Here is a 19,335-nt window from a genome sequence, read left to right as displayed (position 1 = left end):
AAGGTTAACACATGTTATGAGTGTTTATTTGCTTGAAATAATAAAAACACAAATACCAGATACATAGATACAGTAACACTTTTTTTTGGAAGCTACATACAGTACCAGTCATAAGTTTGGACACCTTCTCATTCAATGTTTTTTTTTTTTTTTTGCTTTCATTTGTATAATTTTCTACATTAAAGATAAAAAGGCTTTCTAAATTGAAGATCAGAACTGTGAAGGGACACATATGGAATTATTCAGTATCTTCAGGCTATGCTACGCTTGCCCTATGTCATGATTGTGGAGCTTGGAGGCGAACCAAATAAACTGAAGAACAAAACTAACACAAGAACCAAACAGGCCAAGCAGCACACAGTAAACTGCAGCATAACACAGACATGCACAAGACCAGACTAGGAACACTGAAACAAAGGGACAACTTATCCACAGACCAACAAGGAAAACCTAAGACTAACAGGAGGACAGGTCTTCAAAGGAGGCACAGGTGGAAACACTAATGACAAGGCGGGGCTACGTCTGGAACAAGCACCAAACGCAGAGCCATGTGCTAAGAAACACAGTGGGGAAACCAAAACAAAGTGACAGACAGGCACAACACCCTAAACCTAGATGAGATGGGTTGGGGTGAGTTGGGCCGCAGAGTGACGGCAAAGAGGCCAAGAACTCAGCACCTCTGGGAATTGGGAATTGTTGGAAAACCATTCCAGGTGACTGGAATCTAATGAAGCTGATTGAAAGAATGCAAAGTGTGTGCGAAGCTGTTATCAACATATGGAATCTGTTTACTTCCAGTGTTCCTTCATAGCTGTGATGTCTTCAATATTAATCTACAGTGTAGAAAAGAATAAGAATAAAGAAAAAGCTTTGAATGCAGAGGTGTTTCCAAATGGGTACTTTACATAAGAAAATGCAGAGTGTGTTTAAAAAGAAATACTTGACAATGAACATGACTATGAAATGATATAAGACCCCTTTATCTAAACTGATAGAACAAAGCTTTATAGTAGTGTTATGGAACAAAGACCCATCACTTTGATTTAACCCCTTAACACAGAAAGGCTTATTACACACTAAGGTGTATTACTGAAAAACTACATGGCCTTCTGTACAAACTTGTGGGGCTATTATTTTGTAACAGAAGAAAGTAATAACACTTACAGCCCGCCAGCCTGCCATAGGCTGTTTAAGGGGTTAAACTTTTAGTCTTTTGTCAGAGCACTTTGTCATTTCTTCTTGAGAATACTGACAAAAGCTCCAAAAAGCGTGTACATTTGTCATTGCATGCTTATGAATGTGTTATGAAGTTCACATGTTGGCCGTCTACAAATAAAATGTTATGTAAAATATCAAATATATTATCCAGTACCTAGTTTATCAAATCAAATCTTCATTAAATTAAATTAAGTGGTGGAAGAGAATATATCAAATTTCAGTTTCAGCATCCAAACCTATTGACTACGTGGTTTGAGCATTGAATTATGACTATGCCTATGTCTATGACATTGTACTTTCAGTACTAAGCACTCTTAATACTTTGAAATGATTTCTACGGTTGCCTAAGACTTCCATACAGTACTGTCTATACAGATCTGTCTACACACTCACACATGATGCAAATAACAGTATATATATACAGTATGTTAGACGGTAATCGAACCGATTCTCAATCGGTCATGTTGGAAGTGAAGTGTAAAGACCTGAAAGTTAAATTGTTAAGGCCAGACGACTCCAAAACAGTGATGCTTCTCTGCTCCAAACCGAGAGAAGGACTGCAGTGGCACAAGTCTAAAATAAAGGCTACAGGAGTAATGTGTCATAGTACACAGTGCACTGTTGTGGACTAGGTACATGCCATCATGACAGTGATTTCCCTTGATGGCAGTGTCTTCTTTTAACAGGGTAATGTGCCGTGCCACACTGCACATACTGTTTGGGAGCTCCTCATCCTAACCTACAGAAACTGAAGGATCTGCCACAACATGTTTGTGCTAGATACCACACGGTACCTTCAGAGAGTCTATGCCTCAATGGGTCGGAGCTGTTTTGTATGGAGGTCAGCAGCCAGCAGGTAGTTACACAGTACTGTGTTAGGATGGTACCAGCCTGCTCATCAGCGTGTGTGAGCTCATCTAAATTTGGAAGCGCTGCCATGTTGAACTCAAATATGAGCTCACCATCTATGCTGAAGTAACATTTTCAGCATATTTCATTGGAAAATCATGAGAAAATCATGAGAAACGTCATTTTTGAAATAGCATAAGCATGCTATCCCAAAATGTAGTTAGCAAATGCTGAAATAAGCCACTTCAGGCACGTCCAGGGGAACAGAAGAAACAAATCCACAAACTCATGCCATCCCTCAGACTTTTTAACTACCCAGCATCTCTCCTTGTTCCAGTTGCCTGTTGGGCAGATGTCCTATATACATCTGTTAGTGTTTACAAACCCCTGTTTTGTCAGTATAATGAAGAGCCGGCTACATAATGATGTCCGACCACAGCGCAGAACACGGCACAAACGCGTAAGAGCAGAAAAGAAGTAGTAAAAGTAATTAGGCTGCTACGGATGGCAGGATGTCTTCGAGTGCAGAGGAGAGATTTCTTTGACAGAACTGGGTTAGAAAACATACCCATCTCGTCAGCTGTACTCTCCTACAGACTCTCCTGCATGTTACTGACATTCAAATCAATTGTCACAAAATGCCACGTTTTGAGCCACGTGCCTTTTGTTTTCCCAGCAGCTTTAAAGCCAGAAGAAACAGAGGAGCCCACTGACCTGACAGCAGCGGAAAGGGAAAAGAAAACATCCACCAGCCAAACAACATTGTCTACAGGTGATCTAGCTTTCCTGATCTAATTTAATAATGTAATATGATTTAATTTATGTATAATTACATTTTATTTAAACTAATAACAAAACCTCAACAACATGGGAACTTTTCAGATGAAGAACAGTGCTGTACAATGAACAGTGCTGGATCTGTTATCTTCACAAGTGGTCCAAGTAGTGCACTACAAGACCTAGATGACATTCTAACATCAGGGGGTAATCACACCCCCTTTCCTGTGGCAGTCTAGGGTTCGATACCCAGGCCTGATTAAAACACCACTCTATGCCAATAAGATTCATTGGACAAGACTCCAAACTCTACATTTTCTTACCTGTGTAACAGGTGTCCTTCTGGATAAGAGCTGTGGCGGATTTAGGTATGAGTGACATGGCCAGCCGCTCAACGCAGCATCTTGCTGGAGGCAACATGAGGCCTCACAAAAAGATGGAACAGTACAAATCCACTTTTCACATGAACAATATCATAATGTTTAACAGAAGAAAGAAAGCATCCAACACTTTGCCAGTTGAAGTCCTTTGTTGAATATTAGGAGAGCATTAGGAGCTCAAGGCTGGAGCCATCACTGCTGGCATCACCTCTTGAAACAGCCCTGTGGCATTACCTCAGTTTAGTTGAGCTTAGTGCTTACTCAAAACAACCAACCAACCAACCAACCATAACTAAACCACTACTAAAGGTTATTTTCCAAAAAAGAATTATGGAATAAAAGTGGGAGCGGTAGCGCACTTAGCTAACTTTGTACATCATACCTGCAGTTGTACAAAATCTGCCACACTACAAAATCCCACCAGATAAACCATAATTCATTCATAATACAGACATATTGTTGCATTTGTATAATATCAAATAAAACCCTGAACACTGTGCACCACCAGGGTGAACTGGTTTAGCCAGTCTGCAGTTTGTACACATCACCAAGGAACATATTTCACACGTTGCAGTGAACTGATGATAACCTCACTGGCACGCTATTGATTTGGTCATCGTTCGTGACATTTCCAAATACTTACAGTGCATAATTTGGGGTAGGGGACTAGTAGAACCAGCGTCAGCAAAATGTCATACATGTATGCCAAAATGTCAACCTTAGGAATGAGTGGTGGCCAAGGTCAGTGCAGGGGCTCAACCGTAGAATCCTTCTAGCACGCTGCCAATCAGACAAGCTATTGAGGAACTTAACTGAGCGAGTTAATCTTGCCTAAACAAAACCCTGTATAATTACAACTAATAATTCTTTAAGAAAAAATTCTTAATCCCGCTCATGAAGACTCACTGTGCTGAAACTCTTCCCTACCCCAACACACTTGATAATGACCTGATCAACTATGAGCAGGGAATACCTGACACAGTGCAGGGCAGTAGGTCCCCCAGGAGCAGGATTAATTTACACTGCTGAAGGCTGTCAAGCTTCTGGCTCACCTAAATGAAGCACAAGGACAGAACAAATTGTGTGTTTTCAAGCTCCTGAATTGGCAGAACATTGGCATTAATCTTATTAACCCTAATCTGACCACTACAGTGTTGGCTTACATTGGGTTCAGTGATGATTCAGACATCTCCTCTAATGAGTAAAGTCAGCTACTTTAAGCTGTGCCTTCAAGCTTTGCTGATGCAGGTGTTCAATTGCACACACACAGTTTTTAAAATCTCCATAGGAAAGCATCAGTAATAAAATGGGACGCTCTGAAGCAGCTGCTCATAAGCCTGAGGTTATGAGAGTCTCCCATTATCTGGGCTGTAGAGCAGTGTGGTACTGCATTCTGTGGAGGCATGGAGCTCCATTCAATACCTTTCAGTACCTGACCTCACGAATGCTCTAGGGGCTGGATGCAATGAATTACTCACAGCTAGGTTACAACATCTGGATAATCTCCTGCATGAGCAGGTCTCTGTGGACTTTCAAACACTGTGGGCTAGATTCAGAAAACGCACCACCAGATTTACAGAGACGTTAAGAGCAGCTAGCATCACACCAGCACATGGATGATGATTACTGGTGTGTTTTACCATTTGCAGGAGTGCAGGACTGACACACTTTTCCATTATTTGTACTGTTCGGATTGAGCACATGCATTCAGACTACACACAGTGTTTTACAGTGGTTTTGAATGTAGAGGGGTGGGGCTGATCTGTCAGAGGAAAGTTTAAAGACTCCCTTATATCTGGAAGCCATTTCTGACACCATTAATTCTTCTTTTTTTTGTTTCTCGCTGTTCTGATTTTTATTTTGAAGTCAGTTTGGTGAGTTTCGTCTTTCAGCCACAATTCTGACAAGAATTTCCTGTAGATTGGGATTTTGAGCACTGCTGGTAGACCCTTATGCTTCCATACACCTGCAAATTCAGCTACTTCCTTCACACTACGGCCTTTTGCACGTCCCTTTTTGCCACTCATGAACAAATGCTCTGTGACCCATTTTCCACACATACAGCGAGTCATTCACTGCACTCTTCCACCTCTCCTTAATCGATGAATCCCGCCACACACTCCACAGACTGCACCCTGCACCCTGATCATCCCTGTGCACTGCCATGCAAGAGTCAAAAGTTACTACCACTTTAAATGCGCAAAATGAATCATTTTGTGTCTTATTTGTAAAAACACTACAGCATTACATGAGAATAGCCCTAATGAATTAGTAAATAGGGCTTCATTAGGGTTTGTGATGAGTTTTATGAATTTGTTTTATGAACAAATTCTAATAAGTTAGGTATTCTTAAAAAAAGTCAATTTCTTATTATGTTGCATAGACATTAATGAAGGGCAGCATTAAAGCCACCTACGAATGCCTTTCAAGGGACAAGCCTACATAGACATTTATAAAGGCTTTTTCCATTTATAGTCAAAGAAGGCGTTATCATCATTTTATGTTCCTTTAAATGTTTCTGAGGAATTCTAGGACAAAATGCAAATTATGACTGACACTACAACCAAGAGAAGCTAAAAGTATGGCATAGACAGGATTGGTATGAGCATAAAACCTTGAAGAAAGCCCAGAGCTTCAGACTGTGGCGTCATAATCACCGCTGGAAAAAGGGGCCTTGTGGAGCATAGAAATAAAAAGAGAAAGCACAGTTAGTTCCAGTTCATGTAGAATTCCTCTCAGCCAAACATATATGGTTCTAAAAAAAAAGGTCATTAGGCTTAAAAAGAGCTCATTTATCAATAATGGAATAATGTTTTGAAGGTTCTTTAAAAAAACATCAAGTGTGTTTTCTTGCATATGAAGACTAGCAAAGAACCATTTACACATTCAAATGGTTTACTGAGTTGTAATGGTTCCATATAGGGTATTTGGTAACAGGTAAAGGGTGTTTTAAGGACACCTACATATGCTACATCAGTTGTTATAGCTTGATGAGGCGAAATGACTTTAAGATGGACAAAAGCAGCCTATGACAACTGATGCTTCTTGGAATAAGCCTGTATAATGTAGCGGCATAGGTCGTCTTCAGCGTTTCTAAATTCAGCCTTGTCACTCCTCTGCTGCGTTCTCTTCACTGGCTTCCTGTAGCTGCTTCCCGCATCAGATTAAAAACCTTGACGCTGGTCTACAAAGCCAAGAATGGACCATCCCCTCTGTTCTTAATGGCAATGTTCAAATGCCGATCCGCACCAAGAGCCCTTCGAGCTTCAAGTACGGCTCGGCTCAACCCGCCATGGACAAGGCTTTTTTTTGTCCTGGCACCAAAGTGGTGGAACGAACTTCCTCTGGGTGTCCGAACAGCAGAGTCCCTCGCCGTCTTCAAACACAGACTGAAGACCCACCTCTTCTGAGAATACTTGGGCGAATAGTAGAGTGGTCACCTTATTGACTTGTGTAAATAGCAAAGCACTTTTGTAAGTCGCTCTGGATAAGAGTGTCTGTTAAATGCCCTAAATGTAAATGTATAAATGTTTCTGTACATTGATGTCAGTGCTCTTGATAGGCTGCATAACCCTAAAAATGCTGTCCTTCAGTAGTATTACTGGACATTGTCCAGTGTTCAGTAAAATTTGCCCAATCTTGCAATGAAAAAAAAGTACCAAAACCTGAATACATCAATTTTGTGATTCATTTAAAGCAGCACTACGTTTATCTGCAATGTTCACGTCATGGCCTCATTATCTAGATCAGTAAAACACGGTCTGGCTGAACAGATGTCAAATGAAACAAAGCGTAATATTATTACGCATAGTAACAGGTGTTGTGTTAATTCTTCACCCATCTGTTAAAGGTAAATATCTGTTTTCGTCACCTCTACCTGCAATCTATCTGTGCGATATGGCTGACTGAATCCAATTCCACTGCTTCTCGTCTGACTGTAATTGCTTTCAAAGGGAGCAGAAGCAAATCGCCGCACATCCTGGTTACTTTAAGCAAGGAGCAAAGTGTTACTCCAAGCATCAAGCTAAAGGAATCGCCCCAAAGCTCTGAGCATACAGACAGAAGGATGGTGCTTTGAAACGCCTCCTTCTGAGGTACCTCTCAGACCCAGTTAGTATGTAGCGACACCTAACCCACTTTCTCGCTCCCGCATTCAGTGGGCTAACCTCAATTCCATTTATAGGCAGGCTTATGGGCCTCATGGACGCAGCATGAAGGCTTAGTGATTGAATATGTGTTTATTTTAAAGAGAGTCATAAACAAAAAGTATTTGGGAAAAACTATGGTTATGTCTTTTCGTTAAAATATCCCAAGACAGCTTTTAGACTAGTGTGCACTTGACCTTGCTACAGCAGCTATCTTGGGTAAGGGAAGGGCTGATTTGGGATTAGATGCTCTGCCTGTCTTCTTCAATGGCTCTTGTAAGCTAACAGAGCGTACGCCTCCTCAATATGTATGAAGCTGTCACACTGTCCACTCATCCATTATGGAGAGGGGGAAATTGAAAGCGAAGTCGAATAGACAAAAACTAAATAAGGCTCGTCCTGGCGGGATGCCGCAGCAGTGGATGCCTCAACGAGGAAAGAATGCTGTCAATATCGCATCAGCGAGGTTCGACCGCTGCGTTTATCTCCCTGTGAACCACCCATTAGCTCACGGAAACCGCTTAGTTACTTTCAAACAATGCTCTGAAAGGAGCAGTGGTGAAGAGCAATGAAATTCCATACTCCCATATTCAAGAGTACTGATACTGGTGATGGTTCATTTGAACAAAAGAGACGTAAAACTATTAAATGGACCTATCATAGTACATCTAAAAGTTGTAGTATCTAACCATTGTTTGTTTCAAAATGTAGCACTCCAGGGGCTATGTGTGAAAAAATAGCTGTGAAGAACAAGGCCGTATTTAACCCATCTGTGCAACGTACACATACATAAACACTAGTGATCAAACACACACAGTGACTGAGCCGTGGGCAGCCTTCGCTTTGGCGCCTGGGGAGCAGAGAGGGTGAAGGGCCTTGCTCAGGATCCAACAGTGGCAGCTTGCTGAGCCTAGTTATTGAACCTACAACCCTGTCATCAAAAGCCCAGTGCTATAACCGCTGAGCCACCACTGCCCTATAAAAAAAAAAAGCCACTTACCCGCCCAATTAGCCTAGCCTAGCCTAGAGAAGTTCGGATCCACCGATGTCAAAAAGAGTGTTTTAACCTGGAAGAGGCACATACTAACTGTCATCCTCCAAGCACGGCCATGTGTCATGTGAGAGGTCTAGTGGTGGGAACTGGTGGGAACGGGAAGTGACTAAAATTGAGGGGGAAATCATAAAATCATTTTTTCATAAAAAAAAAGGTTGCAAATAGTATGTAAAAATGTAATGACATTATTAAATACAAGAAAAACATCAACAGATATGGGCTACAATCATCAGGAATCAGGAATCTCAGAAGTGAATGTACATGAGAAGCCATGCTAGCGATCTGTTGATGCTGGTGGACATGGAGAGATGCTACAGATCAGTCATAGTTTTAGGCTCAACAGTAAACTTAACATGAACATGGGATTGATGCAGAAAAGAATGACATAATCACTCAACAACAGCATATTAGCCACTTAGCAACTGCCTAGCAACCCCCTAGGAACCGTTGATCCTGTAGAACAAGTGCAAGCTGCTTCCTGATTCAGAATTCAATTGAAACATGTTTTCAAAGCCGATTTAGTAGATTTGGTGAATTCATTATACAGTTGCTGTTGAAATTATTCAACATTTCGGCCAACATACATTTCTAATGTTCCATAATATCATATTACACAGAATGAATAATGTACTGTTTACTGTAACAAGGGATTCTAACAAATAAAAACTGACATTTCATCTTTATTTACAATTATCTATACCTTCAAAAAGCTGTTGACTTTAGAAATAAAAGAAATGGCTTCAGTTCAAGAGCATAAAAGGCTGGATTAAGGGCTTATTGAAACCTAACAAGAGGTTTTCTTCATTTAAAGGTGGGGGCCCTGATAAGACACACCTGTTTACTGGTATCAAAGTCTGCATTTTGGTAGAATGGGTGTCAAATGTGGCTCAGAGCAAACACAGCAACATAGAGCTAGCACTGTGTTCATACAAAAATGTTCTGGAAAAGTGGAAACGTGCTGTGTGGTTATGTAATGTGTCATGTAATCCAATGCCTTCTGAATCTTGCTTTCCTCAAATAAAATCTAAATAAAATACAGCAATGTCCCATTAGGTAATGGTTTGGCTCTCGCGTCATGCTAACAGGAGGCAGACCGAGTCTGTAATGACACTTTGGCCAATGCCAATGCTTCCAATAAGAGCCTAATCTTGACTCCTAATCCAAAATCCAAGGCTTTATTGCCTGGGCAAACAGCAACAGCACAACACAGAACCAGTTCTGTCACTTTTGCGTTATAGAGAGCGTGTTCCCAGTCGAGTTGAACCGTTTTCTTCCAATGAGTGAATTCTTCTTGAATCTACTTCTTGATGTGCTGCATGTGGGGCTGGAGGAAATGTCCCAGACCCAGACAATACTGTATACATCTTTTCAGATTGGCTAAAATTTATTTCACAGTGAGATTGTGTCCAATCCAGACAATACTGTAGAACTATTGCAAAATTACAAGCCTGTAACCCCAAGTAATGGAAACGTGTGCGTACCTGTTAGCCCTGTGCAAACCGAACACCAAATCATCACACACATCAACACTGTATTTTATACAGTTAAAGTTGTTTCCACGATTGCAGCACCATTTGTGTCCAAGGGATGTTTACAGTTAAGGTAAAAGATAGCAAGCTTTTTACCTGTTCCAGCCTAAATAATGACATTCTACCCTGAAATCTTATCATTGTATTAAAATGCATGAATTCATAATGTGTGAATTGATGTAACATCTCATGCTAGAAAACATCATTTTTGAGTCATCTATTATAGGAACTGAACAATATACATTTTAGTATATTTGGTGCCCCATAACATCCACTCACCCCTGTTACCTGAACACATTCAGCCCTTTCCACAAACCATGTGTTCAGCAAGACGTTTTTTCCTGAAGATTTATAAGTAATTTCTCAAAATAAAATCTTTTTTTCAATTACATCGACATGCTGACTGTCAACGTACAGCCAAAAGTATAGCTGAGAGTAAAATATCCATTAAAACAAAAAACGTATTCATTAAATAATCATTAGAATTAGAATTAGAATGCTCATATGCCATTAGCATTAATGCTTGTTAACCATATTTTATGCATCTGCTGACTCTATGCTAAAACAGCTCAACTCCTTAACGCAGATACGCTTATTACACACTACAGTGTATTACTCAGTAACTACATGGATGTCTGTGCAAACTGATGGGCCAGAATTGGTAAAAGAAGTATGGTTTGTAATAACACCTTCAGCCCGCCGGCAGTCCATAGACTGTTTAATTAATAGAAGTTAACCCTGTAGCCCATTCTTCTGTCATTCTCTGCAAATGTGGGTTACCTAATTTCAATGGTTAAGATAGTAAGACAGTAGAAAATAAACAAGTTTTGTTTCATTTAAAGGCCCTCAATCCTTTAATCCCACCCTTAAATACACACTAAAAGAAAAAAAACAAAAAACAAAAAGTATATGGAGACCCACCCAGGGCAACGCTGCCAACAATGGTGCCTATGTATACATTGCATGGAAAAGCCCACAGAACCTCCTGTGGATAAGTGGAGACATTCCCCCACTCGTTTCCTGTCCACTCCCCAACTACGTCCTGTCCACGGCAGCTCTGTAGAATCATCTAACAATAACGTTGGCGGGAAAGAAAACATGGCTCAACCCTGATAGCAGCTCATGTGACACTTGGCTGCGCCTCATGTGATTCACGACTGCTTTGATTGGTGTCCCGAGGCATGTTGTCCTCATCTGTGTTTCATGATAGATAAACTGGTGGGGCGAGCGGACCGCACTGTATGTAACTGGCACCCATATCCTAATAATTATCAGAGCAGTGAGGTTTGATTGATTGCTAGGCTGAACCTCTGGCCCGTGTCCAGGCGCTGGTCATGTTTTCCACATCACTGCGGCTGATGGCCAGCAGTGAACGAAAGCAAACAAGGAGCGAGGCAGCAGCGAGCGCTGCGTCTTATCGGTGCCCTGCCTCCACGCAACCCACTTCTGGTCAGTGCCTGCTTGGCAATCTCTGTCCACACTGAAGACCGATGTGGTGCTTTGGGTTTAATTACTTCCAGGCTGATTAGTCAATCATAGAGTACAGAGCACGCACAGAGTAATTATTCATCACTAAGACTGGTAAACAAGACAGCTTTTTCCTGCAGTGGACTAATATGATAATCACCAAGTTAGATTATGCTTTCGTAATTAGATAAGAAGTGAAATCAATATCTACATATTTTTTCATCCCTGTCTTTCAATTTCATGCATACTTTTTTTCATGCAGACCTCTTTGCTTTGCTATTCGACCCTTTGGCTAGAATAATAAAACAAATCAGCAACACAGTAATAATGCTGCTGCTGCTGCTGTGTCAGGGGACTGATTTCATGCCGCCTCATTTGTGATCATTAAAAAGTATGGTCGGCCATCAAAACATGTCAAGCACAAAACGTCTCCACAAGCCACCCTTGGGAAGGCCCTCCGGAGTAGAAATGCTTTATATATGCTTTACAAATGCTAGACAACATCAAATTTTGGCAAAAATTCTTCCATAGGCCCTTCCCCAGGTAACAGTTTTATGAGCATAGGAAACCTAGTCAGTCATTCACCCATATTTAAATCTGCGTTGGTGTCAGAAACTGGGAAATACCATTTGTACCACTTACAAATAGCACCGGAACAGCCAAGAAAGTGGTGTTAACAAGCGGGAAAGTCTGGATTCTAAATGATGCATGAGTTTACAACCTGTATATCGTAACCTTTTACCTTTCTGTACCTTTCTTTGATCTCTAGGAATAGTGGCAGATCTTCCGACAAGCACCCAAGCGGAATGAAGTTGTATTTATTGGTTAACCATCTGATATATACAACTTTTTGTAGCACTTTTTGTAAGTGATACAAATGGGGTTGGACCATGGCCATGTGAAAATAAACTGTGGACTTCAGGTGAAAAAGTAAAACACAAGAAAAGGGCCTATTAAAGACTTTTCTTTTTACAGACTGAAAAGCCCTGAAGCACTCTAGACCGACCTGACTATATTTACTATGGCATACAGTGCACCAGCTGATGAGATCTGCAGATTTGAACCTATATTTAAAAGCATCTAACTTGCATCTCTGATGTGCACTCTGGTTAGGAAGTGTAGGGGGTGTCCTTGATTAAAGAAAAGCCACTGTTTGGCCAGATTTGGAGGCGCGTCTGTGGTGCGGCACACATTCACAAACCAGCCCACGCTCTCATGCACAAGTGCGGACACGTGCACGCACAGACTAGCCATTAATCACAGCCGAGAAACGGCCCGACTTGATTATCCCTACTCTGCCCTCCGAGCATGGCACTCAGGCATTTCTCCTAACAGCAAACCCACACTGCATTCTAATGCATGCTACTTTTTACCACTGACCGGGCACAGGGCTTATTTTGGGGGAAAGTGGTGGTCATCAGTAAAGGAGGCCAAAGCCAGTGCAAAAATAACAAACCCACCTCTGGGAGGGACTCTGCAGATGGTTCCTTTTTTGAGAAGAGAAAAAAAGGGGGGGACTTCATAAACAAAGCAACGTGTTTGGCTCTGGGTGTAGCAGGAAGTGGCTTGCTAATGGATGTGAGTGTAAAAAACAAAAAAATCTAAATGAGACAGGGTCTCACCAGAGCACAATAAGTCCAGACATGGTGTATTCAGCATTCTTTGCATGTGGGAATAGTACAGTATGTCCTATTTGGAGATGTTTGTTCTGTACATTAGATCTTCCATCCTTACAAATAGGGGATTCTTCAATAGTTCACTGGTAAAGCCAGCTTTCTATTCATCATGATGCTTTTCTTCTCCATCCTCACCTTCTTTCACCTTCCCATATTCAGCTACCTCACATTTTCACCCTTAATTACTACTGACTTCCTTTTACATTTACATTTATGGCATTTAGCTGACGCTCTTATCCAGAGCGACTTACAAGGTTACTCGTATTACAGAGGTGGGCCAATGTAGTGTTAGGAGTCTTGCCCAAGGACTCTTATTGGTGTAGCACAGCATAGTCAACCAGAACCCCAGTTTCCCACGTGGCGAGGTAGCTCACTAGCAAGTAGTGGTGTTATCTGTTGCGCCACACCAACCTTTTTTTTTTTTTTTACCTAACCATTATTTAATTAAGGGCCTAATTATGCTATGAACTGCTTACTGATACCTTAAATGCTACCCTCAAGTGGGATAAATCGCAATGGTTATTTTAAATGACTCAACACAAACAACACTTCACCTCCTGCATATATCAGACATTGAATTTGGGGATCCAACAGTGTATGTTTTTATATAGCATTGCTCAATTGCTTTTGGCATCTAATGATGCTAATAACTGAATCCCTGCATACATAAATACATATCTTTGGATAAGTGGCCTTGAGGGCCATCTCTGTGTTTTGACCTAATACCAACTTTAGCCTAACCAGCAGGTCCACTTGTTGAAGAAGAGATGCTCTTTTGGGTCATCCTACATTTGTGCACATTCATTGTTTGGGATATGACCTCAAGCTGAAGATGGGGAGGTGAACGAAAGTGGCCCATTAAGCTCAATACAGAATACAGAGTTCAAAACAAGAGAAAATTGTAGATTAACTTAACATAACATACACCACCTGGATTTAACTAAGCAAATAGATATGAGCCACATATTGGATAATTACTGCATGGGTGACTGTGTTTCAGCTGGCAACAAGTTATTTAACCCACACTGATGCAGTGAGTAGCTTCTCATTTGTTAAACAACCCTGTCGAAAGACGCAGCCTGTGGTCGTAGGAAAAATGCTAATTGGTTTCAGAAGGGTCACATATTTGGCATGCATCAAGCAAAGAAAACATCTAACTAAAATCAGGTTAAGAACTGTCCAACGCATTATTAAAAAGTGGAAGGACAGTGGGCAAACATGATCTTTGAGGAAGAAATGTTGTGGGAAATCTCGAACAATGAAAACATAGAAGGTGATAGGAACCGGTAGTCCGAAGTGTTTCATGCCTTTAAAAGCTAGCCCTCACAGAGACCTCACCTGATGCCTGAGAACTGGTCTCAAATGAGAGCTGCGTCTCCACCACCTCGTCTCCTTTCTCTTAGTCAACTAGGGCTCCAGCCTTCTGGCTCAAAGCAGAATCCACCCAGAGTTCTATACGTTCAATATAGTTGTAGAATTGAGATGAGAATGCATGATTGTAGGAGACTACAATCATGCATTCTCATCTCAATTCTACAACTATATTGAACGTACACTCTCTACCACTGTATATTGGAGTACTTTATTAATAATATAAGCTGAAGTGCAGACCTTCAGGTTCAGTTTTCAGCTTTTTATAAGTGAAGGAATAAAAGATTAACACCTGGCAGAGCAGCAAATCGTCCAGTTACTTTTGAACACCTTAACCGATATAGGGAGGGCTCAAAACGGCAACTTTATAGGAGAAGTAAAAAGATCTTCTAAAACAAGTCATTTTGGAGCGTTGCTATTGGTCCATTCATTTTGACATATGCAAAAACCTTGTATGTCAAATTGTGCCATTTTTTTGCTTAGACAGTGGTAACATATATTTGTGTTCTTCACATTTTGCCTGCTGGTCCTCCTCACCACCTCTGTAAAGTACGGCAAAATGAACCATTCCACACCAGACCACCATGCAAAAAAGTTGAATCTGTAGTATTCCCCTTTAAGCACACAGGTATGGTTTTCAAAATAAAGGCCAGTAAATATATTATGGTTCTGATCCGCTTTGTTAAGGAGGTCACTGGACGTGTCACTTTCTGTGAGGATTACAGCCCATTGCCATCACCATACACCATGTAGAACACCTGTAGAGTACCGTCCGCTTAAAAACACACATATTGAAGTACGGCATATTGATTAACTTGTATCTGTGCATCTACAGAGTTTGAGAAGACCCCCTAAACTGCAGGAGACATTAGATGTTAGCTCAGAAGAGCATCCATCGAAACATTTTAAGCACTGTCGCATACAGCTCAAAGCATTTGTGAGCCATAATATATGCAACGCTCCCCAGCAACTGAGCCAAGCCACCAAACCCAAAACTACAACCTCTTTCCACAGCATTCTGTCACACGAACAATATGATCGCAATTACATTTCTATGGAAAGAGCAGATGTTGTGTCTCCTGTTCTCTAAGTGCCTGCCTAAGTGCTTGTGGTCTGCGAGGTCTGGCTCACTTCACTCTCTGCTCACTCTACTGTCCCATATCTCAGTGTAGAGCAGCCCTGCGAAAGCTTTTGCCTTTAATACAGAATTAATACATTAGACAAAACACTCACTTTTGAGCCTTTGCCAACCTTTAGCAGACAGTCTTCATTTCTCAGCAAGTTGTTTCGTAATGCCTTTTAAACCATTGCCTCAACACTGCCTTCAAGAGCTTTAGATTGGATGACTAAACAGATTACTGATAGTAATACACCTAGTCTCAGCAGCACATGCCTCCAGTACCACAAGAATTACTGGTTATTGACTTATATTTTTAAAGTGGAACTGAATGTTGTGGGATCAGGGTGGGTGCGACGGCTCTTATAAGAAAGTACTGCCTAGTCAATCAATAATAAGCCCCTGTGGCATACACTGTTCGCTATAAGCAATCACAAGACAAAGCTGCAGAAGCTTACTGACTCTCACTTCTCACACTGGGGGTTATGGTGGTAGCAGTGGTCAACATTGACTTATTGATAAATGTTAAAGTAGTGGTAAATGTGTCTAATTTGGGCCATTTTATCCGAAACCTTCTAAAACTATCCCAGCGTCTCTAATTTATGCAGCTGTAATAGGAAACTTTACACCAGACCACTCTAAACTACAAATTAATTATTCAGAAACATTTATTTGAAGAATAAATATTATAATATGGAGCGTTCTTTTCTAATATTTGGTTTGTTCTTTTATTCTAGAGATGCCCACCACCGTGTCGGATGACTGGCTGACAGATATGACCCAAGAGTCTGCGCTCCCAGACTGTAACGCAGAACGCTCTGGAGTCTGCAGCTCAAACGGCACTTGGGCCCCCACCTACCCCACCGACAAAAGCAACAATGCCAGCGAAGCCACCAGCGAAGCCACCAGCGAAGCCACCAGCGAAGCCACCAGCTTCACGAACCAGTCACAGGCCCCGGTTCTGTTTCCATCCCTACCTATGTTTGTACCGCTGTATTCGGATTGGAACAGTGCCATGGCAGTCTGGGGTTTGGCGTGGGAGGCACACATTTATGGCCTGGGCACCGTGTTCTGTCTGATCTCCCTGGCCTCCGCCCTTAACCTACTCTGTCTACCCCTGTGCTGCCCGTCAGGATGTGGCTACTTTGCTCTGGTCAGCCTCTTCCTGCTGGCTGCTGGCTGCACCAGAGCCTTTGCCCTGCTCTACGATGCTTATGGACACCAGGATCGCATGGCCTCCACAGAGGCGTCATTGCTGTTGTACGAGGCCCCGTTCCCTTGCATGACCGCAGCCTTCGGTCTGGTTTTCCTCCTCCTGTCGATGCGCTCCCGCATGCAGCTCTCTTACTCTGCCTTCCAGAGGCCCTGCTTCCTAGCCTGTCTGGTTCTGCTGCACTTTGCTGCCGCCTTTGGTCCAGTCACATTACTGCGGGTTGACCAGCAGGGGGCACCACTCTGTCTCTTCCTCTCCTTGATCTCTAGAGGTGCATTTGTGGCTCTAGCAACTTTCTTGTCTGTTGCCTACTTTGTGTTCTACTGCTACGTACGTGCCGACTCCAAACATATTTATCACTTAAACAACACTTCACCAACACCGGCTGAACGCTACAACCGCTGCCCCTTTGCAGAGAGCCAAGACTGGGACCGAGCTGCAGTTGCAGTATTCCTTTCTGCCATCTTTTCCCTGGCCTGTGCTGGCCTCCAGCTCTATGCCATGCTGCATGCGCTGGGTGTCGCTGGGGGGGCTGAGGCCTTCCACCCCTGGCCATGGTGGGCTTTCCAGTTGAGTTGCAGAGTATGCGAGGCTATTGTTTGTCTTACACTGGCCTTGGTGGTATCCCAACCAGTCTACTGCTCTGAGCACCTCCCGCAACCTGGCAACTGCTGGATGGAACTCCTAGCTGCCAAGTCCCCCATCATTCCTGGGAGCTATCAGTGGACGCTGGCACAGCAGGAGAAGCTGGCTATCTGCGACCCAATCGGACATGGCGAGACAGAATGTCTACCCCTCTACACACTCGTGGATGACCGCATGGGCAGCCTTAATGGACTGGATCTCTTGTACCACAGTAACCGGGCCCTTGCATACCGAGACTTAGACCTGGATCTACCTGAAACCCTGCCAAACACCGGAGCTCCATCAGTGGGCTCCTCCTGCACCAGTGACTCCACAGCAGACCTGCGGCCTCCGTCACCCATCAACCTACGCCGCAGCATTGACGAAGCACTGTTCAGCGAAGCACTTTTCCCAATGAGCCTCTTCAGCCCCATGAGGCCCTTTACTTCCAGCAACCACTCCTTGGAGGACAGGGATACAGGTTCTAGCAGTGAGCAACATCTCAGAGACACCCATCCGTCTGATCCAGGCTTGTACAGGACCTCCTCCTGCGTGGAAATGCTGCCCCAAGCCCCTCTCCCAGTTCCAGCCCAGCAGGAAGTACCCTTCACCGCCTCCCCATCTCCCTCTCTAACATCCTCCTGCTGTTCATCTCCAGAGCGCTGGAGAGGCAGTTCTAGCTCTTGCTCCCTCTACAGGCAATCCCTGGCAGGCTCCTCTCTGGTGCTCTGCTCTAGCCCAGAGGGACACAACCCTCCCTCTTCTACAATCAGTGGCAGCTCTGGACGGACCGCCCCAACTGGCCCACAGGGCGCCAGCCAGCAGAGACATTACAGAACTCCGAACTCCCAGGAGAGTTTAGAACAGCAAAAAGAGCTCGATCAGTCTGTGCAAGAAGAGTTTATCAGTGTGTGCAGACAGATAGATGCCCTCAGCATCTGCAGCGAGACTATTGACTTGTAAAATAAGCCCTCATGTAGAGCACATAGAGAAAAGAAATGTTTGATAGCAATGGACTGAATAATGAAGGACAGTGGAAATATATGAGCAAGAGGTTTGATGATTGTCTGTCAATAAGGTGCTGATCGCTGATCTTGCCTGCTCTGGATTGTGGCCTGAAAGCAGTGGTTGACCAGTGAGATGAAAAATGTGCCAAATGTTTGATATGTTTAAAGTGTAAGATTTATCTAGAATGATAAGCTACCTTTTTGGGACGATTCCATTCTAACTAAGTGCCATCAGCTTGTCAAAAGCTATGAACGTTTTTGTAGAATATTTCTCAAGATTATTGGTCAAGAACATTTGTAAAGATTTTATGGATTTTCTCAAGTACTTGTGGCAAAAAAGTGGCATTTGTACAAGGTTTGTACAATCCTTGAGTCTTTGTCAATATGGATACTACTGTGAGTGAAATGAGACTACTGACTACCATACTGTAATACATGTAATTCCAACCGTATTAGCACTTCAGATGTTAAACATTAAATATATTTAACAAAATATATTTAACCAGTATTCTTAGAAGTTGGCCTTCTCGGCATAGGCCTTCACTTGTACAGCTCTTTTTCACTGTATTTTTCTGAGGCAGAGATATGTGACCAAATTTGGTGTGGGTTAAGCGTTGCAGGTTTAGAGGGAGATAAAACAGGTCCTGTATCTTCAAGAGGGACTCTACACTGCCAGTGCAGCAACCTCTGCTGGTGCCTGGAGGTAAAAACTCATTTTTAAGCTTTTCTGTAGCATTAAGTTGTTTAAGCACTTGAGTGAGTGACTGCCATCCATCTCTCTCATTTGAAATGTTTAATATAAACTACAATTAAGTAAATTATTTATCTGTGAAGTCTCAGGCCATCACTTCCATGCATTTTAAAATAAAGACAAATAACTTTTTGTACATTTTTGTAGTTTTTTTTTT

The 19,335-nt window shown here is 42.4% G+C and overlaps 1 protein-coding gene across 2 annotated transcripts in view; it reads left to right on the top strand.

The window, feature by feature from the left end:
• prrt4b (proline rich transmembrane protein 4b) overlaps positions 1-19,314 on the top strand; it is a 39,522-nt gene extending 20,208 nt beyond the window's left edge. Inside the window, exons 3-4 of one of the 2 annotated variants that reach the window (XM_072673841.1) lie at positions 2,747-2,839; positions 16,321-19,314. In XM_072673841.1, the coding sequence (XP_072529942.1) occupies positions 2,747-2,839; positions 16,321-18,383 (2,156 nt within the window). In that variant the 3' untranslated portion in view covers positions 18,384-19,314. Of the gene's footprint in view, positions 1-2,743; positions 2,840-16,320 lie in introns of both variants that reach the window. The other variant, XM_072673840.1, reaches the window with a different exon arrangement.
• The last annotated feature ends 21 nt before the right edge of the window (positions 19,315-19,335 follow it).

The sequence above is a fragment of the Salminus brasiliensis genome, chromosome 2 (assembly GCF_030463535.1).
Source record: "Salminus brasiliensis chromosome 2, fSalBra1.hap2, whole genome shotgun sequence".
NCBI classification, from domain to species: domain Eukaryota; kingdom Metazoa; phylum Chordata; class Actinopteri; order Characiformes; family Bryconidae; genus Salminus; species Salminus brasiliensis.
This window is presented reverse-complemented; position numbering and strand designations above follow the sequence as displayed.